The 26,871-nt window shown below is 40.1% G+C and overlaps 1 protein-coding gene across 6 annotated transcripts; it reads right to left on the bottom strand.

Annotated features, from left to right (window-relative positions):
- Positions 1-7,995: 7,995 nt before the first annotated feature.
- CDO1 (cysteine dioxygenase type 1) lies at positions 7,996-26,714 on the bottom strand. 6 transcript variants are annotated; one of them, XM_081054390.1, is made up of 6 exons: positions 26,464-26,714; positions 25,812-26,077; positions 22,848-22,925; positions 20,465-20,619; positions 15,355-15,524; positions 7,996-14,434 (listed from the first exon to the last, which is right to left on the bottom strand). In XM_081054390.1, exons 2-6 carry the CDS (start codon positions 25,979-25,981, stop codon positions 14,405-14,407), a joined length of 603 nt encoding a protein of 200 aa, XP_080910516.1. In that variant the 5' UTR covers positions 25,982-26,077; positions 26,464-26,714; the 3' UTR covers positions 7,996-14,404. The 6 variants fall into 6 exon arrangements, with proteins under 6 accessions (XP_080910516.1, XP_080910517.1, XP_080910518.1 ...); XM_081054391.1 differs by lacking the exon at positions 26,464-26,714 and adding an exon at positions 26,282-26,460; XM_081054392.1 differs by lacking the exon at positions 26,464-26,714 and adding an exon at positions 26,319-26,432.
- Positions 26,715-26,871: the final 157 nt, after the last annotated feature.

Raw genomic sequence — 26,871 nt, 5'->3', positions numbered from 1 at the left:
ATAAGAGTGGTATTTCTTCAACTGTGTACTGTAGACCTCCTGCATCAGAATGCGTTGGGTTTCTGGGGAAAGTTATTAAAAGTGTAGATTTCTGGTCTTCATTCCAGACCTGAAGAATTGGACTCACCAGGAGACTACACTTTTAAACAAGTTTCCCAGTTGATTCTTGACAATTACATAATCCATCCTTCCCACAGTGGCCTTCACACCAAGGTGGGAGTGCAGCACATAATGAACAACTATATACCACCTCTTGTAGCGGCTGCCGTTTGGTTTCTGACTTGTAAAAGTATCTATGGTAATTTTGGAGAGAGGCACAGTGGCCCCCAATTTCAAAAGTAATTTCCTGTTTTTATAGTTGCTTCAGCTGGACAAGCTTCCATAACTGTTTCTGCTCTTTCTTTGACAGTGTCCTCCAAGAGACAGCTATCTAACCTTCAGGTGGGTAGGCCTTTCTTAGTAAAGAAAGGTCAGTAGTATAAGAGGACATTTTTCCTGCTCCTGCTGACACTGCGTCTTACTTCTGTGCCCCAGCTCGCTTCCAGAGCTCACCCTCTTTTTCTTTTTTGAAGGTGGAGTTTTGGAGAAGTAGTTGCAATAAGTCAGTATGGTGCAGAAGAACCAAAATGACATTCCGGGTCTGCGGCCTCAGGGTGAAAGGTGATGTTTTTCTCTTTCAAATTTACATTTAAATCACATATGGAAACAGCCCTAAGAGACCACTATAAGCAACCAAGACCACTCTAACCAACACCTTGCTATTGTTCCATGAATATACTCCAAATTCTCCTCAGTGAGCTTTGGGAGCGAGGAAAGGAAAAGGGGAGAAAGAAGGAAATAGGGCAGCAGCTGTTGTCATCAAGGTTGAGGAGAGCACATATAAGACAAAAAAAAAAAAAAAGAAACCATCTCAAAGGCTCATAGAATGACATTGGGAAATGCACTAAGGTTCAGAATCTAAAACAGTATGGAATCATTCAGAATCGTGCCCACAATGCTAGAATTATTAGAAGAATTAGGAGACTCCATTATTATGTCATCTGATTTCTAGTTGTTGCTTCATGAATCTTCTACCATTTTACCTAAGGATGTATACTGTTGAAAAAAATAGTAAAATAGAATCTCTAATTTTTTATTTAAGATTAATTTTCATGTCTCATGTCTGCCTTTGAGCAAACATTAAACTACGTATCTGCCTGAGTTGGCGCTTACTCATTTTGTGGGATGACCAGTGTCAACTTTTCATAGTATCATTTCCCCAGGAGTGATATACATCCACTAATATATGGGAAATTATTTTAAATTATACAAGTTTTAATAGTTGAGTACTTATTTCAATGTATACTGAAAATGTAGACATAATTAGCAAATCAAACTCTTGTTTCATGGGAATTTTTGCTTGGGATAAGGCTAAAGTAGAAAAAAATTAAAATAATATAATGAATAATTAATAATATGGTGAGAGGTATTACATTCATGTTTCTGTGTGGAAGTTGCTTAGCTTCACTGATACCATTGGTGTCTTTCCCCACCCCTCCTTCTGCCTGGAGGAGGAGGGAGTGATCTGGAAAAGAAATAGGGCACTTAGCCCCCTCCTCATTGTTAGAGACTGTTCCCTGCCTTTCAGCAAAGGTCTTTCTCCTGAGGAAAGGTGTGTGATGAAAAAGGGGTTGAGGAGGAGGGCTGAAGTCATCTAACTGGGCCAGTGAGCTATTACTGAGGTGTGAGATATTATCAAACCCACTAGGCCATGGTTCAGAAGCCATATTTACCCATCAACATTATCAGTAACGAAGTTGATATTTTCAACTTTACATGTCTGTCTCCTAAGAATGTCTCTCAATTTGTTCCAAGCTCAGTCTCCTCTGAAACTCCCATAGTGTGGGCAGCTATGAAATAAATCTCAGAAATAGGGGAGTGTAATTTCCGTGAAGACAGTAAACATGGATTCAGTTGATATCTGTATCTACAATCTCCCAGCATATTCCAGTTATTATGATTAGGTAATAAATTACCCCAAAATGTAATGGTGTAAAGCAAACATTTGTTAAGTTCATGATAATGAGAGTCATGAATTCCAACAGGGCACAGAGGGGATGTTTTTTCTTTGCTCTGTGATATCTGGAATTATCTGAAAGCTCATTCACTCACATGGCTGGCAATTTATGCTGGCTGTTGGCTGGGGGGCCTCAATTTCTGCTCCCATGGGCTTCTCCATGTGGTCTCTCTGCTTAGGCTGGTTTGGACTGCCTTGAAGCGTGGTGGCTGGGTTCCAAGAGTGAAGAGTAAGCATGCTGATTAGGGAGAGAGATAAAGAGGTTGAGAACAGGTAGAAAATGGCAGTCTAGCCTTGGAAACGATGAAGCATTACCTCTGCCACATTCTACTAATTAAGAATATTACAAACCCACCCAGGCTTTGGGAGGGGAAATAGGCATATGTTCTGGAAGAGCATGTGGGTCCAGAAATATTGCTCTAGCCATTTTGGAAAATATAATCTGCCACACAGAATTGCAAGGTATAAAAGAAACGGTTTCCCTCTTAACCAATTTGCATAATTACTACTATAAGAATATGCTACAATTAAGTGACTACTTAATGATATTGTGGTTCTACATAACCATTCCTGTCGGTCTACTCTGGAGTGTTAATCAACTCTGAAGATCTGTCCTTCAGTATGAAAATGAGGAAGGGGTGAGGGGTGGGCACCAAAGTGGAAACTAGAATAAAGAAAGAATAAGGCATTTAGGACACCACTGTTGTGAGAATATGATGGCATGTGATCCATGGGGACAGACTGGAGAGTAGAAAAAAGGAATTCAGACGATATGTCAGTGCACTGCAGTAAAGCTCTGCAGTAAAGTTATTGTAGCATTTGGATCTGCATATTGAAAAACTTCGTATTATCTATATTGATTTTTTAAGAATGTATTTTTGCCAATATTTTATTATGAAAAATTACAAATACGTAGCCTAAAATAATTCAGCCCATTTATAATAAATTAGAATTCAATATTTGTTTACAGAACTTTTTTGAGGTAAATCTAAAATTCATTTATTTTAGTATGTATTATCATTTTTAGTGTTGAGATAACACCATGCTCAAGAGATTTGGGGAGTTTAGCTTTATCCTTGCTTTGGCCAAAATACTGAAGAGGGAGCGGCATTCTCTGTGGCCAGGCTGGATGGCTGCAGCCAGAATTGGAGTGGAAGAGTGTTCTGAAAAAGTGGGACTTGGGTCACAGAATGAGAGCTATGTGGCCTGGTGGCCTGCTGTTGCACTTGGAGATGCTTCCCAAGTAGTAAGTCCAAATAACTTCTCACCAGCCTGCAACTATAACCTAAGATACCACATTTCTATTAAATATCCTCATGATGAAGCTTCCAGACCACACCAGTATGATTTTGACCTTGCAAAGCAACTCCTAGGTATTTTTAAGAACATGCAGGATGCTGTTTCATGTGGGTGCAACAAGTCCCCTTGGCTCTTCCTTCCTGCTTAGCCTAATGACACTGCCAATGGTTCCTGGAGATTACTGGTCCTTGGGCCCATCACTGCATCCCCAAACCTGGTCTCAGGGAGAGGGTCCCACCGCCACTTTGCAGGTCCAACCCAAATCTTCCCTTGATCCCTCATAGCCCCCCAGAGACTAAGTTGAGATTAACAAGGTATCACTGAAGGTTTGGGCACAACGAAATGGACTATATATAGTAGAGTCTCATAGTATGGCTAGATGTGGCTTCTCTGAGACCCCAAACTCAGACCTGCTCTGAGGTCCCTTAAAAGATTGCCTCCTGCCTCCTCAACTTGGAGGAAGCCGCCCTGCCCCCCTTCAAAAATGATCAGACTTGCTCCATATTTTACAGCTTTCTGCTGAGGCAGAAGAAGGAATTTTCACCCCCCCCACTTTAGTCTGTGGCTCATCTAGTCTTTCCCTCAGCCAGAATCTGTCTCTTCCCAGAATGGCTGAGAGGAAACAGACCCTCCCCATTCAGGGAAAGCCTGCCCCACCCCCTCCCTTCCTATCTCTGCAGGTGATCTGGCCCTCGGGCTCCAGCAGAACACTTACAAAGAAAACAGTCCAACTGTTCCTACCTTGCTAAAGTTGGGCACATTCTGTCTTGAACAACACTGAGAGAGGGACTCCTGCAGAGCCACTCCGAGCCAGGCGATCTCCTTTACACCATTTCTTCTGCAGAGGCCGGTAACTGTGAGGCGGTCTTGCCTCACCTCTAGGTCTCTGCAACTAGCTTGACCATACACACTGTCTATACAGAGAAAAGATCCATTTATTCCAAAGTAACAACAAAGTCTACAGAGACATACGTACAATTCATATGATCACCCGGAGCATTTAGGTTATTTATCTCAACGATCGTTATTGAGATAAACGATAGCATCCCAGTTTCCCCAAAAGCAAAGGGTTAGGACCCCTTGATTCCTTGAGTGTTACTGATGTTAATAAAAGACTGTCTGAAAATATTTTCCATGAACACAAAGAGTCTTTCACGTAAGTGAATTCACAAAGTACTTGCAGTTTTTAAATCATATTATTTTCCCAATTTTTAAATGTCACTAAAGTTTCTAAAAATATCAAGGGATCCCATAACACTTATTTATCTCCTACCGAACAAAGATTTAAAGGCTTCTATGTTTCCCACGTTTATAGGAGGTATTTAACTACTGTATTTGTTGTTAATGATGTACATTTCGAATCTCTGATAAGTATCTGTTGCTTGTCAGGGACCAAGAATGACTATTTCATAAGCTGCCATAATGCAGAAGTGCACCTTTTCAGAAGGAGGCAAGACAAAGTGCATCTCTCAGCTCATAGCCTGTAGGTGCTCACCTAATCCCTGGATGATATCACCTCCGTTCTTACACTATTTGTGCTCTTTTACTCATGACTTGGACCTTTTCTGAGTTAGAAATCCAGGTGTTCCGAGCAGACCCTTGCCTTGGGGGTCAGTGGTGTGCAAGTCTATGAATCTCAACTAAGCTTGGAAATCCCTTTTGATTCAGCATTCAGTTCCCAGCAACGAGGATCTTATCCCACATTGGAAGATGTGTTATTTTATTTTTCTGTGAATCAAAGTAATCCCAACTCTTAGCCAATAGCTTATAAGGCTGACAGGAAACTCAATTTTGGTTTTTATTGGAGGGAGTTCCGACCCCCTATCGGGATTACACAAGAATTCAAGAAGCTTATGTGATGCTGAGAATGTAAATGCCTCTATGCTTCAGTTCACCTTGTTGTCACAGATAGGCTTATTGCTTAAATCCTCATGCTCCTTGGAAAAATCCTGCCTTGTGCTAAGGCTGGAAGTACAAGTTCTCAGTACACCCCTGCCTTTGTGGGTGTACCATAAATCAACTCTTCAAAATACTTCCAGGGAATGGGGCATAGGTCCTACTAAAAGAAATAACGTCCTTTTCCATTAGCTACCATCCACAAAGGCTTCTAGGAGCCTGCCTCTCCACCCTACCTACCCCTTGAACACCCACCATAATCTCTTCCATCAGTTTAAGCTTTTGAATAAAAAAGATGGGGGAGAAGAGAGGTTGTCCTGAAGCCACTTCTTTAGTCCCTGAAAAAAGGGAGGGAAATACAATAATAATAATAAAAAAAAAAACCTCAATGGCCAGTATTCTTTCTGATTTCTCTAAAGTAGCAAAACAAGACAAAAATTAGTATTCTTTTTTAAAAAAATTGTTTTGCAATAAGAATTAGCTGTGGCCTGCTGAATGGACGCCATCTCTGGGGCTGCTCAGTGCCTGAGGTATGTTATCTGGTGGTCGATCAAATATTCCTGTAACCGACAGCGAATGTGGCAAGTGCTCCAAGAAAGTCAAAATGAAATTCTATGGAAGCCCAAAGATGAAGAGATTCCCTCTGATTGGGGAAACTTCTCAAAGAATTGATGTTTGAGCTGGGCCTGAGAGAGGAGTTGCTATTACCCTCAGAAATCAGCTTACGAGGGTAGATTGTATTTTAGGCAGGAGACAGAAGAACAAGGCTAGTGAAGTAGGAGAGTGTTATTTGGCCAAAGCACAGGGAATTCTAAGATCTGAATGGAAAATCTGGCTCAGCTGGGGACGAGAAGGGAGAAATTAGAGTGGATGGTGGGGATGAGCAGCAGACATCAGTATGGTCATAGCAGGAGCTGGCATGTGGTCCTAACAGACTGAATGCAGTCATGTAGATTTAGGAATGAACATTAGAAGGATTTGAGTAACTCACAACGGCAATGCAGACCCCAACTCCTCAGCCTTATTTTATAGAATGGGGAGGGTTGATGGGCTAGGGTTGCTGCTAGGACAACAGGTCTACCAGCTCCTAATGAACCCTGAAGGGAAATACCTTACTCCAACCTCTTAGTGACTGATCTCTTTAGAATATGATGGGTATTTGACACCTTTTATTTTCAACCTTAGAATTTAGCTAGAGTCTGGAACAAAGGGAAAAGTCCACTTGCCTCCTATTACACAGAGCTGTAAGTCTGGTGGAAGAATTTTGACATGGGGGATAAGAATTTTGACATGATGGAGGATATTTAGATACTAGTGGTTTTCTTGGGGCATCCCCATGAGTCTATCTGTAAAGTCCTCTGTTTTGGGAGTGATGGGGTGTTTTATAAATTTCACCAGCAAGAGAAAGAATAACAACCACTCTTGAATTGTTTGAATTAGTGTTGTCAGGAGTAAAAAGGTCATGGTGATTTAGTTGCTATGATCTTTGATCATTTCTTCATCCATAATTCAACAAGTATCTATTGAGCTATTGAGCTCCTATGTAGTAGAAGAAATCTGTTGATTTTGTCTGCCTAGCATCTAGTCTCCCCTTTCCCCTTTCTTCTCCTAAGAGAATCCTGATTTTCTTTGGTGACTCTACTCCCCACACCTATTTATTTGATTTGGTAAACTGGCTCTACCTGACTCCAGAGGTAAACACATGATTCAAGTCAGCACAGAGGTCATACCTCGCTGGTCATCATGCATGTGATACCATCAGAACCCGTATAGCTAAATTCCTTAACTTCTGTGGAAAGACTGCCAAAATTAAAACTGAGGTTGTAAGCTGGGAGATACTGGGAATCATCTTACTACTCCACACATAGACTTTAGAGTCAAGAAAGGTGGAGAGCAAGATAGAGTCCTAAAAGGTATTTGAACCCCTCGGTCCACCCCTGCCTGAGTATCCCCTGAACTTTGCAGTTGCATGAGCTTGTTTTGTTCAAGTCAGTTTGGGTGACATGTTGTCACTTGCAAATGAGTGAGTCCTAACCAAAACATACTGGTCTGGTGCCATGGGGTAGAACTTGTAAACAGAGTCTCAAAGTTTATACCTTGTGCCCTGTCAATTAAGTAGGAATAAAAGCCTAGTTCCAACCTCTGCTATGACATAATAATTAATTGGATCCATGCAGGAAAAATAAAATTCTTCACTCTCCCATCCATCCTGAGTACCTCATGAGTTTTTTGTTTGTTTTTTTTAACTATGAAGTCAGGAACCAGTTGACAGATTTCAGACAGGAAAGCCACAGAGTCACCATGGAGTTGGTCACGTTGTTGACTTTCTGTCTCCGCTTAATAGTTTTTCTCTTTTGCCAAAGGTACAATGTGTCCTAAGCAGAAGCAACATCTATTTTGGTTTTTCCATTGCCTACTTGTGTGTCTTTGGGTACAATAGTTCATCTCCATGTGCCTAAATGTCCTCATCTCTGAAATGAGGCAAGGAGTGATAGTATCTCTCTTACCTTAAAGGATTTCTCTGAAGTGACAATAACATATATCTACATATGCAAAAAATGATTTAAACGTTTATAAGTCCAATAAAAATTAAAGGATAGAAATGTGTATATTTAAATAGTCCAGGCAAATCTTGTCTTTACCACATTTTGCTGTGTATAGTACACTCCTGTATATAATGCATACCCACGTTTTTGGCCCAAACTTACAGGGGGAAAAAATCTTTCGTCTTAATTTTTTTAATTCAAATTTTATTTGTTTATATGTAGGAACTTGTTTTTTTGTATTATAAAGGAATTTTAGCATTTATTTTTTAACATATTATAGAAGAAATTTTATGTAACAAATAATTACAATACAGAAGAACAGAAACAAGGTACGAGAAATTTTATGTATAGGTAACAAACTTACAAGAATTACACATCATAGAAGGCCAAGAACTCTTTATCCTTGCAAGTTTGTGGTAAGTTCAACAAAACTCATTATCGTATTCCAGGGTATTATTTTGCATACGGATATTGTTATTGGTTTCTAGACTTACATTTTTAACTCATAAGCATAAATAAAAGAATTAAAAACATTTATATAGATATGGAATCAGTACTACCCATGTATAATGCTCATCCTTATTTTTCCCTCAGATATTTGGGCAAAAAAAACCAACTCATTATACATGGCAAAATATGGTATTTTGAATTGGTTGAATGGCCTTAGCTACAATGGTACACTGGTAGATGTGTAACAAGACTCTCTGGGAAAGAGATCTACCCTGATTTGTAGCATTGACAGATTTCCACGGTGTACATACTCCCAACCACAGACAATTCTAACCTACCAATCAGCTTGCAGAATTCCCATGGGGCTGTATGAACCCGCACGAGTACAACATTGCTCAGGTATGTTGGTTACCCTTAACCTCACCTATCTCAGTTTCTTCATTTATCCAAAGACTTGTTTGGCTAAGTACTCACTCAAGCACATTTCATCTTTATGATTCCATGATATCATTATTTTACATTTATCAGTTAGACGAATCCACCATAAACTCATTATGATCATACAGCTTTCGCTGAAAGGTGTATTGCAGTGAGCTGTTCTGGTAACGACACGGTTTATTCTTGCTGTGACATGCCTAGGAGGGCTTTTGGCATCGAAGGCTAATCCATCTTCAGTTGCATTAGATCACTCTGTAGTTCCATATTTCTACTCCTTACATGCAAGGAATTTTTCTGGTTGTGCTTTTAGGTAAACATTATACATATCACTATAGTATATGGATATAGAGACGCAAATATTTTAAGCCGAGATGACCATTTCCTTGAGCTTGTGGAAGGATGTCTCACAGGCTGCTGACAGGTTTAAGTCCGTGCGAAAGCCCATAGTCAGCAGATGTCAGTGTCTCAGTTTCTTTATGTCTCTTTGGGAATTACTTACAAACAAAATGCCCCGCATTAAGCAACCTGTGAGGCATGTTTTCAAATAGCACATAAGGTTATCACATCTTCTCCAACCACTCAAAAAGCTCAATGATAAAAACAAACAAAAATCAACGTCAGAAATGAAGCAACTCTCCTAGGCAGAATTCTAAACTGACTATGACCAGATCATTAGTTTTCTCATGAACACGTGGGCTGCCTTGTTTGTAATAAGTCATCTCTCAGAATGTCAGGCTTCTGACAACACGGGAAGCTTCCAATGAACAAACACGACCAATGCACAGACTGAAATGGCTGAATTGAAGAGCAATGACGTCAGGTGACAGATTCTACACCGAAGGGATACTCTTCAGACAGGGCTGCTTGCCATGACCTTTTCCTGTTATCCCACTTCCTGGGGCTGAGTTATCTTAGTTGTTTTGTAATGAAGAAACAATCAACTGATGTTTGTGAAATGACATTATATACATGGTTATTCATTGCAGAATTGTTTGCAGTTGTAAAAGGTTGGAAATTACATCAACGTCGATCAATAGAGGACTGGTAAACTAACCTATGGTACATTCACACAGCGGAATACTACGCAGCCAGCAGTACAAAAGCATAAGGAACTGTTTGTATTCTGATATGGAAAGGTCTCCTTATAAGTGTATAACATGTGCCTAACTAAATGGACTTTAGGATGCTATCCTGTGCATAAACCATGGAAAAAAATAAATGAGGAAACACAAGAGACTGGTAATATAGGTTACCTCTATAGAGGCAAACTGAGAGCCTGGGGAGAGGGATGAAAAGGAAACTTTTCACCACATGGCTTTCATAACGTTTGCATTTGCTACGACAGTATGTCTTACCAATACACACACACACGTGCATTTTTCCCCACATATGCTTTTTTTAAAAATAACTTTTTATGATGGGAAAATATGAATAAATAATATTTATTATTTTAACCATTCATAAACATATAATTCAGTGGCATCAAATGTATTCATACTGCTGTGGACCCATCACCACTATCTACGCCCAAGTCATTTTCATCTTTTCTCAACGAAACTGTACCCATTAAACAATAACTCTCTTTCCCCACTTCACTCAGCTCCTGGTAACCTTTATTCTACTTTCTGTCTTTATGAATTGACCTATTCTAGGTACCTCATATAAGTGGAATACAACAATATTTATCCTTCTGTGTCTGGCTTATTTCACTATCCCACATATACTTTTTCAAGAAAGCATCTACCAACTGGATAAAGTTGTGAAACTTTTTTTTTCTTTTGCGATGTCTTTACAAAGAAAGAAACCAGATCTTGTGAAATGTGTGAATATGCCTCGGACAAAGTAGCATCAGCCTCTGATGTTTCCTAGAAACCGTGTTGTGACTTTTAAAAGGTTAACTAGTCACCGAGTTTGCTAATGTCCGCCTATCTCAGAAAATAACTACCACTTCCCACACTTCTGGACTCACATATGACAGGGTTCTTTAACTGAGGCCCCTAGTGGTCTTCAGTGGGCCCAGGAATCTTTTCTGAAATTATATGCACATTTGTTGTGTGCTGGCCTTTCTGGAGAGAAATTCTTTAGCATTCACAGATTTTCAAAGTGGTCTGTGAATCAGAAAATAAATGAATAAAAAAGGCTAAGCACCATTGATTGCTAAATGGGGGTAATTAATGCTGTCCCTTCCCATGAAAGCCCTTCATTCATCAACTAGTTTGTCTAAGTATATGATTTAATGAGCCCACATCAAAAGATAAGCCTCTGGCACGGGCCTTATGAAAGAAAAATGTGACTTAAAAAATCATCCTTACAATTTCCATTCTTAATAAAAATAACATGGCACACCTGATTTGGTAGCACATAGAAGAGAGCATAGCATCAAGCGTTTGTTAATACAATTCTTATGTAAGGAGATTGAGGGTTTTTCCATTCATTTCATAAATATTTATCGAATACCTCCTGTGAGCCTGTGAGCCAAGGATGGTCTACGTGCTCAGGATACGGCAGTAAATGAAACACCATCACTACCCCATGGGGCTTGCATCCTATTAGTAGGATGTAAATGATAAATGAGTGGAAAAAATAATGACAATTTTCAGATAACCGTAAGTGCGTCAATGAAATTGGATGGAGAAGGCCTGGAGATTTTACTTTTAGATAGGGTGGCTGGGGAATTCCTTTCTTAGGAGATGGCATTTGAGCTGACATCTGAAGGGCGAAAGCAGCCAGCCATGGAAAGAGCTTGGACAAAAGCACCCAGGCAGAGGGAAGAGCAAGTGCAGAAGCTCGAGCTGTAGGGAAGGGAGGGATGGAGGACTAAGGTGGGGTGTGGGCCCCCCACCAGCCTCGCCTCTCACTGTCTCCTCACACAAAGGGTACACCCTTCCCCGTCTGTACTCAGGTCCTTACCAGCTTCTTCTTTTAGATCCCATTCACTTTTAGCAACCAGCACGATTCCAGCTCATGTTCTCTCTCCTCCTACACAAAAGGCCTTTGAGCCCTTCATGGCTTCACTGCCTTGCCATTCGTGCATCCACCCCATCAACCCAAGTGAGCGCTGAGCTCCTGGAGAAGCATGGCTGCTGCTCCGTGAACTCTGTCGTGGACGGTAGAGATCAGAGGCGATCACAGAGGTCAGGGCGGGCAGGATGGTCAGGACAACCAGAGCGTCCCTTTAGGTTGGGCCTCACATGCACAGGGCTCCTCAAATTTAAATTTGGCCATTATTTGTCACATGTAGGGTATTACCCCATCTGTTGTGTTATAATTTGTTATTTATTAAACAGATACATATACCATAACGTTGTTGTTTAAAAAGAAGAAACACAAAAATTGAAAGTGGCCCAGGTTTCTCTTACCCTGAAAGGCTTGACTATAAAGGAAGGTTGCTTGGAATCAAATCCTGGCTCTGTAATTTCCTGGCTGGTTAACTTTTGGTAAGTTTCTAAACTATGCTTAACAGGTTTCCCTATGGGAAAGAATTGTGTCCCAGGATGGCTAACACCACCTTACCATACCTAATTTAAAGGATTTGGAACTTGAGTTGATGAGATTTAGATTAAGATTTTCAGAAGTTTAGTTGGCATTGTGATGGAATGAGACTTTGGGGATCTTGGGATGGGGTGAAGCTACTTTACATGTGGAATAGACATGGCTCATTGGGAGCAAGAGGGCAAACTGTGGTAGGCAGAAGGACCCCACAGAGATCCACATCCTATCCCAGGACTTGTGAATATGTTAGTTTACATGGCTAAAGACTTCACAGATATAAATAAGGGTACAACCTAGAGATGGAGATGATATCTAGTCACTTGAGTCCTTCCAAGTCCAAGAGAAGGAGAGTAGGTCAGTGCTAAGATATAAAAGGATTAAGCCAGCCACTGTTCGCTTTGAAGATGGAGGAAGGAGCTACCAAGCCACAAAATGCTGGCCGTCTGTAGAAGAAACAAACCAGTAAAATAGATCCTACCCAGAACTTACAGAAAGAAATGCAGCCCTGCTGACCTCTTGATTTTAGCGCTGTGAAACTGTTCGATTTCTGACCTATGGAGCCAAAGGAAAATGTAATTTGTGTTGCTTCAAGCCACTAAGTTTGTGATAATGTGTTACAGCAGCAGAAAACCAATATAGTGCCTAATTCATTAGGAATTATACTAACAAAATTAAGTTAGTACACATAAACCACTTATGACAATACCTCGTACATAGTAAGCACTCAATAAATGGTAACATCCTTCTCAAAGATGAGAGGAAGCAAAGATGTAAATAATTCTGAGACAGTATAAATGCAGCCAGACCTATGTAGAAAAGTCTTCAAAGAACTTCACTTTGTAATTAAGTTCCTAAGAAATTGCCTGAAGTAGGGACAGCAAACTCAAGGGATACAGGCAAGTTGGAGGCTGCCACAGATTGGAAGCATCCCTCATCTAAGGGACAGACCCTACCCTTGATAACTAATGCCAATGAAAATGCAATGCAGGTGCAGTGTTGCTAGATACTTCAAATTTTTAAGAAGCAGAAATCTACACTTTCCTTTTCCATGAAATCTCCAGTTTTTAAATGTTGTAAAATAATTCACATTAAAACACAAACAGGCATACCTCACAGATATTGCAGGTTCAGTTCCAGACTACCACGATAAAGCTAGCTGTAATCTTTTTGCTGGTGGAAACTCTTGCCTTCAATTTGTAAAAATCGCAACATCTGTGAAATGCAATAAAGCGAAGCACAATAAAACGAGGTCTGCCTGTTCAGACCCACACAAAATTTTCAGGCAAAATTGGTTATGTCTACATTTAGCCACACAGGTTAGTATCTCCAGGCAGTTAGTGAACACAAGTAATGCCACAAAGGGTACGCTGCTTTTGAATGCACGTTTTGGCCCTCTCATATTCTTACATCATAAAAATCATACTTTGCAGTGCTTTTGGTAGTCTACTGAAATCTGAGAGACTATGAGTTTTATAAAATTCTTATCAACTTAAACAGAAAGACAACTTCAAATTGTGTTCAAATCCAGTTTTATTAAAATTATTTGGGAATTTGGGGAGCATTACAAAGTTTTTGACTGTGACCACTGGACACACTAGACATGAGTTTACGTTTTTGGTTTGTTGTGGGTTTGGGTACATGTACTTTTCTAAATCATCTGTCCTTCATTTCATTACCAAATGTCAAAGTACCTTACATTTCTCTATCTATAAGATCCTATTAATAGAACAGGAATTTGTAACACAAGACTGAAAAAAATAAAATTCATAGGTTCAAAAAAATTCCCTTCAAACATTAAGAACATACAAAGTATACTAAAGACATCTACAGTTAGTAATCCAAGTAACAAGGCAGGCATTTGATGGCTGTGGTGTCTTGTTTTTATTTATTGCTAATTACAGTTCAGAGACCAAAGTGTTTCCAAAAGCTATAAAAACCTTCACTGACATTTCCAGGATGGTTCAATGGATTTAAAGGATAAAACCAGGAGAGCACTTGGTTTGGCCTTTACAATCACAAGCCTTTTTCTTTGCTTTAGTGGGATTTTTCTTCTGCAGTAGCTTAGGGCACTATTTGCTTACTTAATGCCTTATAATTACCATCTGACTTACAGGAGATCTAAGTATTGGCTTTGTAAAGTGTACTGTTGAACAGCAAATGGTGGGAGGCCTTCCTGTCCAAGGCAAAACTTTCAGCAGACCTTAAAGTAAAAGCTCCTTGATTCTCCTTAGTTGTTCTCCAGTGATCCTGAAGTTGTCTGTAAGAAAGAAAAAAAAAGAAAGCTGTATAAGCATCTTCATACCAGACATTTCAGCTTGTTCTACTTAAGTAACCCTGCTTTCTTATTAGATTATGAACACTCAGCTATGGCAATGGAGCCCTGTTGTTTTGTTCCTGCGATAAGAGTAGCTCTTGGGGATCAAAATGCAGAAAACAAAGCGGGGCAAACACTTGAGAAAATTCTGCCCTCACTTTTCTCTCAAAGGCTGTACTTTCATAAGATTCATGAGGGTTGTTTACAGTCTTAACAGTTCCCTAAATGGCCAATTTATTTCACCAGAGGTAGGAGATTGCTGTTCCATATGACTGTTGGTTGCCTTATTATTTTTAGGTGGAAGCACTTGTTCCTCTAGAGGGAACATGTTATTAGATACTCTGTTCTCATTTGTGGTCTGAATAGCATCTACTCAAAGAAAAAGCAACTTGGCAGTCAAAATAGGCAACTTTCTTTATTTGTACCATCAGAAAAGGGCCTCAAACTTTTCAAAGGTTAACTATGTAAGTTATTTGTTTGTTGTCCCAGCAAATTAGACCTAAGAATATTAAATCATAGCAGAAGTTATATGAAATAATATAGGTTTCAGTTTATTATTCCAATAAATGAAAACATTTTCTTTAGGAATGAGCATTCATTTTGAACTTTCTCAATAAGTAATTCTTTGCATCTAATTTAAGGCATTTTTAAAAATAAATTGAAAATATATTCGAGTCTTCAAAATTAATGAAAAGAATTAGGATATAACGGGGCTTTCTCCTAAGTTAAGGTTCATCTAAACTTCAATTAAAGAATACTTAAAACAAAATATTCAAATAATATATAAAACAAAAAAGCAATGCATAGTGTAATGTTGCCAACCCACAAAGTAGTTAAACCTAGGAGCAAGAAATTATACTTACAAATGGAGTCCTGATTCCAAATTTGCTATGGAATGTCATGGTGACTTTGTTTTTATGTCCTGTTCTTTGATCAAAGGCATGGCATGTATCAAAAGGTGGGCTGTACAAATGAAGGCTCACGGCAGGTTCCGTATGGCTAACATTCTCTACCCGATGTAAGCCAATGGAATCTAAACAATATCCAAGAAGAACAGATGAAGGATTTTAGATGATAGCTGTAGGTAAAAATGTTGTCACTCACCTAAGATCATAAATAAACTGGATACATATGGAATTAATAGAACTTGGTTAGAATTGAACTTCCGGTTAAAGATAATGAGACACATGTACTTTGTTCTTTCCTGAAAACCCCCTACAGCTGCAGTAAAATAAAAAAGGATCCACAAAGGTAATAAGAAACGAGAAAACATAAAAACTTAAAAGGCTGAAAGTACAACTGACTCTTGAAATACAACATTAGAGGCACCAACTCCCACCCCCTGCAGTCAAAAGTCTGCATATAACTTTTGACTCCCCCAAAACTTAAGTTGTCCCTTAGTATCCATGGGGGAAATTGGTTCCAGGACCTCCCTGTGGATGCGAAAATTCACAGATGCTCAAGTCCCCTGTATAAAATGGCGTACATCAATGCATACAGTTGGCACTCGGCATCTGCAGACTTGGATGGAAAACTGTACAGGTACTTATTGAAAAAAATCCATGTGTAAGTGGACCTGCACAGTTCAAACCCATTGTTCAAGGGTTAACTATAGATGGATAGCTTTGCAGAAGAGAGAAAGCTAAATCCTCAGTTATGCAGGAGGATAGCCAAGAAATAACCTGATTTATATCTTGAAACTCCGAAACGGCTCAGGAATTGGCAGCACGGGCATTTCTGGAAATGAGGATGAAGGTAGGGCTAACAATACAAGAAATGGTTGAAAGCCTATGTAAGTAGAGTCTCAAATCCCTTCCACCACTTCTCCCTCTCCTTCCCTCTGGTTCTAGCCTGAGAGCTACTCTCGAGCACGAGTATAGTAGATGAACTCAGGACAGGTGAAAAACAGGTGACTGAAGTCAATGTTTACATTTTGAATGGGAAGATCTCCTTTCTTCACCACCTAGCTGTCAGAATGATGCCAGACAGGAATTTTTTCTCCAGCAGGAGTTGGAAAGCACCTTCTCAGGGAATCTGCTTACGCCAGAACAAAACCCTAAAGATATTGCCATTGGTTCTTCTTCAAAGAAAAAGCTCTGCCAGACTACCCCAGAGTGAAGTCCAGTGTTCAGAGCTACTAATTCACTTTTTCTGTGTCTGATTTTTAAATATTAGCACGCAGCCAAGGCCACCAGAAATTTGAGCAAGACCTCTATTACGAAACAGAGGCCAGAGCAACCTGAAAAAAAGCAACCAGAAACAGACACTATTTAGGAGAAGACTTAAAAACACACACACACACAAAACCACCTTATCATTAATATCCTCAGAGATAAACTATTATAAAAAGGACAAGAGAATAATCAAAAGAGCTTTTAGAAACCAAAAGTGATAGCAGAAACAAAAACCCGAGTAGAAGGTTGGAACCAAAACTGAGACAGAAAATAGATAAAAGAAAACAGAGGAATAGTTCAGGACGTTTAATATCTGATCAATGAGAATTTCAGAAACAGCAAAAAAAAAAGAAAAAAGAAAAAGTCAAAGAAATTAACTTGAGAATATTTTCTTGAATGTAAGGACATGAATTTCCAGATTGAAAGAACCCAGTGAGTACCCAGCACAATGAATGAGTCATGAAACAAGGTACATTACTATAATAGTGGGGGGCAGAGAAAAGATATCAGAAAGAGATCTCCAAAGTTTCTAGAATGAAAAAATAGGTTTCACAGAGAGATTCAAGAATCAGAATTGCACCAGGCTTTCGAGAAGAAGACTGGAAACTAAAAGACAAGGGATTACCTTCAAAGTTCTGAGAGAAGATGGCTGCCATTATCATTCGTGTTGCAAGGGTTGAGTAGATATTTTAAAATATATGACATCTCAAAAAATTTCTTCCCAGGAATCCTTTCTCATAGAGCCACTGGAGGGTATGCTCCACCAAAACAAGGGCATGGACCAAGAATGAGGCAGACATGAGATCAGGAAACAAGGGGATCAGCAAAGAAGACAGCAAAGGGAAAGCTTGGATAATGTGAGGGGAACCCAGCATGACAGCTGAGCCATGGCCTGGAGATGACCTAATCCACACTGAAGCAGGTCCACAGGCCCTGAAGATGTCTTCAAGAAGATTAAAATAAGAAATGACAAGATACTCAATTGAAAAAAAATATGCTGGGAGGAAATTTATAGTTAGGAGAGAGTTTGAGGATTAATCAAGGAAAAAATTCAGTGAAATTAGTGTAGAAATATAGGCACCTAATTTGGCCTTATGCTTCATGATCGAGCTCCATGAGCTTGCATGGTAAAGAAGAGCTAAGCTTAGAAGCAGAAGACTCAGGTTCTACTCCCAGCTGGACTGTCTAGCTAGATTACCTTTAAATAGCTCACAACTTCTAGAATCTTCAGTTTTCCTCACTTCTAAAAATATATAGGTCCTAACTCTCAGATCTAGAAACTCCTGGATTCTGAGGCTTACTGCTTTCATAATATACTGGCTTAAGCACAATTCTGAACAAAAGTTCAACATTCTGAAGAACTGACTGCGCTAATACAAGTCAATTATTTGTTTCTCCAGTTGCAAGTACATACACCATTCAATGCACGCTGGACAATTCTGCAAGACTCTGAAAAAAACTAGTAAGCTATCCTTTAGAGAAGCACACGAAGCTCATATCTGACCCCAGTTGTTAATCCCAGCATTATTATTATTTTTGGTCTTTGCCTCCTTTCCTTTATCCCCATGGTATACCCTCTGTCACTGTAATGTAGAACTTGGTGATACTTACGGATGCCAGTTTGGTGCTGGCTATGTCTATCTTTTGCCTATTACAATAGGTAATTTGGTCTCCTTGCCCCAATTCTCCCTGTCCTCCACCCTATGTTGTATACTGGTACCAAAACTGATCAAAATACTGGCAAATAATATTCTGCTGACCAAAGCAAGCTGTTACTTTAGGCTGGTCTTGGAGGGCCAGGCCCTGATCTCACTTTACTCTTCCACTACTCCTGTCTAAACCCATTCTTCTTTGTTCCCTCTGTTTTTATTATTTGCAATGATTGTGCTGTCACTCATGTTTTCCCCTGTATTTGAAACATCCTTCCCATTGATCTCTATCTGCAGTCCTACGCCTACATCTTTAAAAATCAAAGGTTGTAAATTTGTGACTTTTGATCATATGGATAATTAGTCTATAGAACTATGTCGCTATCCCACCCAATATTTTACCAATTGGCAAAATTTCCCACAAAAATTGGAATTTCCCACTTCTATGGAAAAAGAAATCAGAATGAGCTTGCTGGAGCTGGTTGCCCATTGGCGGCCCCTGGCTTGCACCCATCAGTTCCTACAGCCTATTCCGAGGCTGCATGGCTCGTTTACCTTATCTGCTTAGCTCCAATAGTCTTTTGTACTGAAGACTCTTGAAAAAAGTACCTATTCTTTAAGACCTAATCTAGTTTCGTAAAGACTCTGACTAGCTGAAAGTAATTACTCTGAACGGCTTTTTGCTTTATTCTGAGTTATATGGGCAACAAACCTGTTCTTGAAAGTTTGGTATGACACACACACACACACACACACACACACACACACAGTAACTCTCAAATAAGTTTCCTGCTACATAAGAAATACCTTGTGTTATGTGAATGGAGGGAAAAAACGTCCCATACAGTAGTCCCTCCTTATCTGCAGTTTTACTTTCTGCAGTTTTAGTTACCTGCAGCCAACCATAGTCTAAAAATATTAAATGAAAAGTTTCAGAAATAATTCATATGTTTTAAGTTTTGCTCTGTTCTGAGTAGCAGAAAATCTCCTGCTGCATCCCGCCCGGACGTGAATCATGCCTTCTCCAGCCTGCTGTATCGGCTACTTGCCCATTAGTCACTTTGTTGTTATCTCAGTTATCAGATATTTTGAGACAGAAAGAGGAGACCACATTTACATAGCTTTTCTTACTGTGCTTAATTTATAAATTCAACTTTATCATAGGTATTTTTATGTATAAGAAAAAGCAGTACATATAGGGTTCAGAACTATCTGCGGTTTCAGGCATCCACTGGGGGCCTTGGAATGTATCTCCCGCACATAAGGGTGGACTACTGTACAATCTGACCTTTCTAAGTGGCTTACATTCTTAAACTAATTAAAAAATGTAGGCCCAGTATCAAGGCCAATACTGGTCTTTAAAGAAAGAACCAAATACTTTGCCAGAAAGATCTCGGTACTATTTTATTTTATGTAAGTGGGATAGCATCCCAATTAAGAGTATGGCCTTTGGAATCAAATTGCTTGAGTTCAAAGCCTGACTGCTACTTAAAGTTGAGTGACCTGGACAAGTTATTTAATCTTCCTATGTGTTGTAATATCATCTATAAATGGGAATAACTTATCTCATGTAAGCTTTAATGAGCTTTTGGGAAGGTTACTATACCTGCTTTAAGAATACAAATGTTAATCACTGCCTCTCCTAAAAAGCATTTGGCTCTCCCATATCACATTTAGGGGAAAGAATGAATTCTTGGTAAGAGATCTACAAACCACTGCTAAATAATGTGCTTTGTAAAGTTTCCCTTGAGAATATTCTTTTAAGTATGTTGTATGCATTTTAGAAAACCAGGGACTGGTTAGCATTCTTAACCACTTCCAGAACTTTTCATTTTCTAACACTGACTAATATTTCCAACTTGGCCTTACTCCTTTATTAAAAGATTCTACATATGTAAATTCATTATTTGATTCTAACTGTCCTAAGGTTTGGCAGGTAAATGGCTTTTTGGTGTGCACTAAATTACATGCATGTGTTTCTAATAGTGATTCCAATTCAGATGCAAAACTTTAAAAAAGGTCATTTCCCAAGTATTCGAAATCATGACTCCACAATCCAAGTTATACTGCACATATATAAGTAACCCATATTTCAGATGCGAGTCCCAAGTCTTTCCCACTTGCCCTTAGAAAAAGATATTGGCTGTTACCATTGATGTAGGCACACTGGTTTTCCCCCAAGGTTCTTTCTGACTTCTTGGTCATCTCATTGGACTTTTTGTCAGGCCAGGCAAATAATGTCTCCTTTAGATTTCCTTGCAGCATCTTCAAAAAGCAGTGGGAGTTCGTGTGATCATGGATACTGCTATGTATACACAAAACGACAATTGAACTCAGTAGATGGTCCAGTACCCAGACCTGCAGTAACAGTCGGCCCAGAGCTCATAGCTGCACACTGTCCAGTGGGACATCTCCCAGGACAAAATCCATTTCAGCTAGATTTTTAAATGTCATCAATTTACAATTCAACATTGTTCAGGGCAAGATAATAAAATGTCTTCCACATCAATGCATAGAAGGGGTACGGTTTTCATGAATATCCTCTACTAAAGAACAGTTAATTTTTAGAAATCTTGTTTTAATACTTCTTTGATAAAAGAAACACAAAATCAGCAGACTCTTACCTTCTACAAAATGTAGCTTTTAATAACTCAGCTAAGCTGGGCTAAAGCTTGATTATAAAACTACACCGGAGAAATTACGGAAAGGATAAAAATAATCCTCTATAATAATTGCATCACACTTTGAAGATCACTTAACATTTAATATTTTTTTCTCAGGTCTTTTTTCTCCTTCCTTTGGGGGACAAAAGGTATGTGTGTGCATTACCACCCTAAAATTATACTGTAATGTATACATAATGTTAATGCTTTGCAGATTTAGAGTATGCTACCTGTATTTAGTATGTCCCAATATTGCTGGGAGATAGAAAGTAAATTGGATTTGGGGAAAGAATTTATTCATACAATGTTAGAGTAAATAGTATTTAAGTTTAAGTAGGATTAGTTGTAAAGTTGATTAAAGTATATGAACTTATATACATTTTTGGTATTTACTTCATATATTGAATTCTATTAACCCAAGTTTGTACCATAAGAACTTTTTCCTAAATCCAGAGCCTAGTCCTACTCTTGACATATAATTTGCTTTCAAAAAATACTGAGAAAGTAAGTGAAAACAACTTCACCCCATATGAGTACATAAATGTACCGTATTTTGCTGTGTATCATGTGCACTTTTTTGCCCAAATTTGGGAGAGAAAAATAAGGATGTGTATTGTACATGGGTAGTACTAATTCCATATCTATATAAATGTTTTTGATTATTTTACTTATGCTTATGAATTAAAAGTGTAACTCTAGAAACCAGTAACAACATCTGTATGCAAAATAATGCCCTGGAATATGATCATTGATTTTGTTAAATGTATGAGGAACTTGCAACCAAGAAGAGTTCTTGGCCTTCTATAATGGATAAATATTGTAAATTTGTTACCAGTACATAAAATTTCTTGTTACCTTGTATCTATTCTTGTGGTTTGTAATTATTTGTTACACAAAATTTCTTATACCGTAATATGTTAAAAAAATGCTAAAATTCCTTTATAATACAAAAAAATAAGTACTTAAATATAAACAAATAAAAATTTGAATTAAAAAACTAAAAAGATTTTTTTCCCTGAAAGTTTGGGCCAAAAACATGGGTATGCATTATACACAGAAGCGTATTATACACAGTAAAACACAGTACTCTATACAACAAACTTTCCAAAAACTTGTAAATTCACATTTCCTTTCTCCCATCAAAAATGTGTCTGGTGGTGATGGAAGGAGAACTGACTCTGGGTGGTGAACACACAATGGGATTTATAGACAATGTAATACAGAATTGTACACCTGAAATCTATGTAAATTTACTAACAATTGTCACCCCAATAAATTTAATTTAAAAAAAAAAAGTGTCTGGATTATTGTTTTTACCATTCTCAAGACTGAGAAGGACTGGCTGAAAAGGATAACTATATTCAATTGGTAATAACGCTAGCAAATATTTAAACTAAGGACAATTTCAAAAGCAAGTTTCAAAGAACTGACATTAGTTTAACTTGCCTTACCCTCTACATAAAGAAAGTAAGCAATTAACTTTAAAAACGAAAAACATTTTTTGAATTTGTGACTTGCTTTTCTAGCTCCAAATCTGGACACTTGGTCTTTGGTCCCCCAATTGTTTACACACTTTAAAACAAAGGCCAAGTTTTAGTACAATTCCATAAAAGTTTGGAGAGAGATTAAGTTAAACTGGTTACTACCTCTTTTTATTTATTATTCATTTTGAGGGCTGGTTTTGATGTGCATGGTGTATAACTAAACCCCTCATGCTAATTTTTTGTTGTTGACATTAGTGGATACTATGAATAAATAATTACAAAATACTTGTTAGTGCTCTCAAGACTTGTGGCCAGACTGGCTCTGTACATCTCATAGGCTGAAATAGATACTCTCATAAATATCTGTGAATGAATAGTTGTCTTACCTGCCATGTCCTTCACCCCAACATAGAATCATTAGATTAAATTTTCCGTTTCCTTGATCCACAAGATTTCTGGTGTACCTAAAAAGAATGTATTCAGAAATTTGAATTTGGTTGATGAAACAAGCATTAGAAAAAATAAGTGTGTCACAAAGTACCATTCATTTACAGATGTTACTATTTTTGCCTCTAAGCAACTTTGTGGTTTTCCTCTGAGAAATGCAGCACAAATGAAAAACATTTTTTCACAGTTCATTTTGGACATTTTTTTTTTTTTGTATTCTGCCTCACCACATTTACAGCTCCTCAGTTTTAATTAATGGCAAGGAAAAGTTAACAGGAAAAAAAGCAAATTCCTCCATTCACCATTGACTGCCTCAAACTGTTAAAAAAGAATCCCAAGTTTCTCTCAGAAGGTATTTGCAAAGTGTATTAGTGCTCTAGGCAAGAATGAGCTATTGTTTTGCTTTGTCTCCCCTCCCTACTCCCCTAGCTCAACCAGAACTTGAGACACAAGGTTTTATTAAATGGCTGTTATAGAATTCTCCTTAGTTTTCCGATAGCCTAGACACAAACCACATTCAAAAGTACCGCTAATGAAAAGTCCTCCACAAATAGGGTGGGGGTTGACCTAAGTACCAGAACATAGGAAGTAACCGAATCTTTTACAATGATGAGAAAACAGTAATTAGTCAAAATAAATCCTGAACCAAAACAACCACACCATCAGAAAAAAAAAAAAAAAAAACTTTAAATTTTCTGTTGGTCCAAGAGGTACTACTGACATCATCTAATTAGAAAGTTCGATAATTATGACATTCATTTAGATCATCACTTTTAAGGAAAGCAATCTTTACCCAATTTTTAGGGTTGTGTTTGTTCACATGCCCCTTCCCTTCCCTCTCCTCCCCCAGGTTGGAGGGCAGGTGTTGACAAAGCAGGTTCATTGATGGAGTTGATTAGTAAAAGCTTTTTAGATGTCAATCATCCTCATTTAGTAGCCCCTTATGACTTAGCAAGGAGCTGTGCTCACTGCCTTTAATTCCTAGTAAATGCCTTTAATTCCCAGTAAATTCAGTTCCAGTATCAGGATCCTACTTCTCCCTCCACCATCCCTCTTGCTTCTCTGGGGCTTCTTCCCGAGAATTCACTGTTTGGCCCACACTGGAACATTTTCTGTCTTGGTTCTTCTGCATTGGCCTTCCCAAGGTCGGAGATCAGAATCTTTCACAGTGCTAGGACACCTATTATATGCAAATCGAATTGATTTCTGCTCTCTTCTCCATCCCTCTCTCCTTCCCCAACTGCCCACCCAGCACTGCATCTATTATCTTAATTAGCTGTACCTCAGATACTTGTAGAATAGATCAGTCCAAGTGGTAGCATTTCAAATGGTTCAGAGCTTGTCAATCAAGATGAATTCAAGGCCTCTGAAAATGCTCTCGTTCTAAAGATTAAAAGCCCTTACAGCTTATTCCAGTTAATTAATTTCACTTGGTCAATAGTATATCTAGGCAGAAGAAAACTATTATGCACCATATGTCTGCAAGAAGTTTGGTAGTGGTTTTGATGTGGGCTTTGGAATAATGCTAATTTGCATCCTGGAGCCACTACGTGACAGAAGCATGACCTTGTGCAGGTAATGCAATCTTTTTATTGCCTACCATTCATTCCTCATCTGTAAAACGGGGATAAGAATGATGGTAATTATGTCATAGGGCTATGGTGAGGTCATGAGTGACTGGGAGAGTATCTGACTCATAACAATCCCTCAGTTATCTGGCACAATTAAAAACTAGATGCTGGAAGCTTTATTAGCAGCCACAGAAGGACCTCACCATGAACTGAGTTCATAGGAAACAAAGGAATTTCCGAGAGCTACGTGCAAGTGAAAAATGGGATCCTAAATAGGCTTCACTTTATTTCAAATCCTAAAAAACAGCCCTTGCCAACAATTTTACCAAACACCTCAGGTAGGTTTAGTGATTAACAAAAACTGCTCCCAAGGAAAACTTAAATCTTTCGTTATTCTTCTCTTTCAACTACCCTCAACTCTACTAACCCGACACTGAGGCTCTAGCTTTTCCCTTAGGGAGATGAACCCATCACCCTTCACGGTGATTAAATTTTACTTCTGGCCCCAGAGGATTGGTAGATTCATTTTTACTTAATCACCAAGCTGGGGCTGCAAAAGACCCGGCTTCCCAGGGCATCTCGCTCCAGCATAGCTGGGAAACGGCGGTCGTCAATTCACATTTCAGATCCTCAGAACTAAGGATAAGAAGAAGTAATATTGCTTAGGGCAGAAAGAGAGGCATTCGTTTAATTTGCGAGCCTGACAGTGGGTTGAAATAAAACCTCAGTCCGAGAAGTTAAGTTGGTTTGGGAGAGGGGACACCGCAGATTGAAAAGGAGCAGTTGACAACCTCAAGATACAAAAAAATGCTTGTGGGCAGGTGCCCGGTCGTAGGCGACCGAGGGCGAAGTGATGGAGAATTGGCGTCTGGGAACTGTGTCCTCCTCTATCGTTACCCCTTTCTCCAGATGGCTGATGGCTGATGTAGTTCTCTCTTGGGAACACCCTCCGTGAGTCCAGCCAGCCGGTTCCCCAGGGCGGCAGGCGGCTACAGCCTGAGGGCATTGATCCCGAGGCCGAGAGCAGGAGGAGTGGCGGTGTAGAAGCGGAGGTGGAGGCGTGAGAATAGAAACTAGCTGCGCCGTGGCCTCCCCTCGGGAGAGTGAGCCCCGCAGCCCACGGAGGCGGCGCAGCACTGGGGTGCGGCAAAGACCCTTGGGCGCTGGGAGCGTGGGCGCGGCGGGCGCTGCGCGGCCCGAGCTCTCCCGGAGCAAGCCCCCTCCCCCACCCCACGCCTCGCGCCTGCTCCTCCGCGGACCCCGCGAGTCGGCGCCCGGGGCTCTGAGGCCCGCGCCGGGGGTCCTCGGCGGGCAGGGCTGCAGCGCGCTCACCTGTACTGGTCGTATTTGGCGTACACTGCCCACTCGTCGGGGTCGCTCTCGTAGGCTTCCATGACGGCCTGCACCTCCTCCACATTGACCTCCTCGCCGGCGAAGAGCTGGTGCAGGATGCGGATCAGATCGGCCAGGGTCCGTGGCTTTAGCACCTCGGTCTGCTCCATCCCTCGCGGAGGTGGCGGCGCGCGCTTCTCACGGCTGGGCTTCGCAGGGGTGCTGAGCAAGCCGAGGAACCGAGGACGAGGGACCCTAGCTGCCAGCTAGACACACAAAACCCCCAAACGCTCGAGGACCACAGCTGAAAGAATCCCTGGCCAAGATATAAAGAGACCCCCCCACCCCCCCAGGGCAGCGTGGCGGGCCTGGGCTCGCAGAGAACGCGCAGAGCACACAAATCAGGACCAAATCTGCTGGGTTTAGCCTCCCGGGCCCTTTTTAAGCACTTAGAGTCAGCGGGAATGTACCAATGGCCCTCGGAGGGTGGGGAAAGGCGGGTGCGACCTGAAGAAGGTGGCGGAGGAGGCGAGAGCATGCGGGCAAGGCCCACGCACTTGGCGCCAACCCTCTGAGCACTCCAGCGCCTGCAGGAGCCCTGCCCTCCCGAGACCTGGCACTCGGAGTGGGCTTCGCGCAATCTCTCCCCTACCTTAACAGGACGCTTTTTGGCCGCCCATCCCAACCTCTCTCGCCGCGCCCCCCCGCCGTCGCTCCCGTTGGCTCCGTTGCACCGCAGGGGCTCGCGACGCAGGGACGCAGACCGCAGGGGTCGGGAGAAGACGGCTGGGGTTGGATGGTGAGGAAGAAAGGAGACCCTGCCTTTCAAACAGAGCTGAGGAATTGTGAAGAGCTTGGAATGTTGCGGACGGATTCCTCTCCCAAGATGGAGAGGTACTGTTTTTGTCTATAGAAACTAAATACGCTCCAGGCTACCTTAAATGTACTGTACTGAAAGTACATTTTGATAAAGGAGACTCAGATCTCAAGCAAGACTAGTGAAACGATGGAAAGCTGTGTCCCTCTTTGATTTTAAAATCAAACATTTCCTAAAAAGATA

This window comes from Rhinolophus hipposideros (assembly GCF_964194185.1).
Source record: "Rhinolophus hipposideros genome assembly, chromosome: 7".
Taxonomy (NCBI): domain Eukaryota; kingdom Metazoa; phylum Chordata; class Mammalia; order Chiroptera; family Rhinolophidae; genus Rhinolophus; species Rhinolophus hipposideros.
This window is presented reverse-complemented; position numbering and strand designations above follow the sequence as displayed.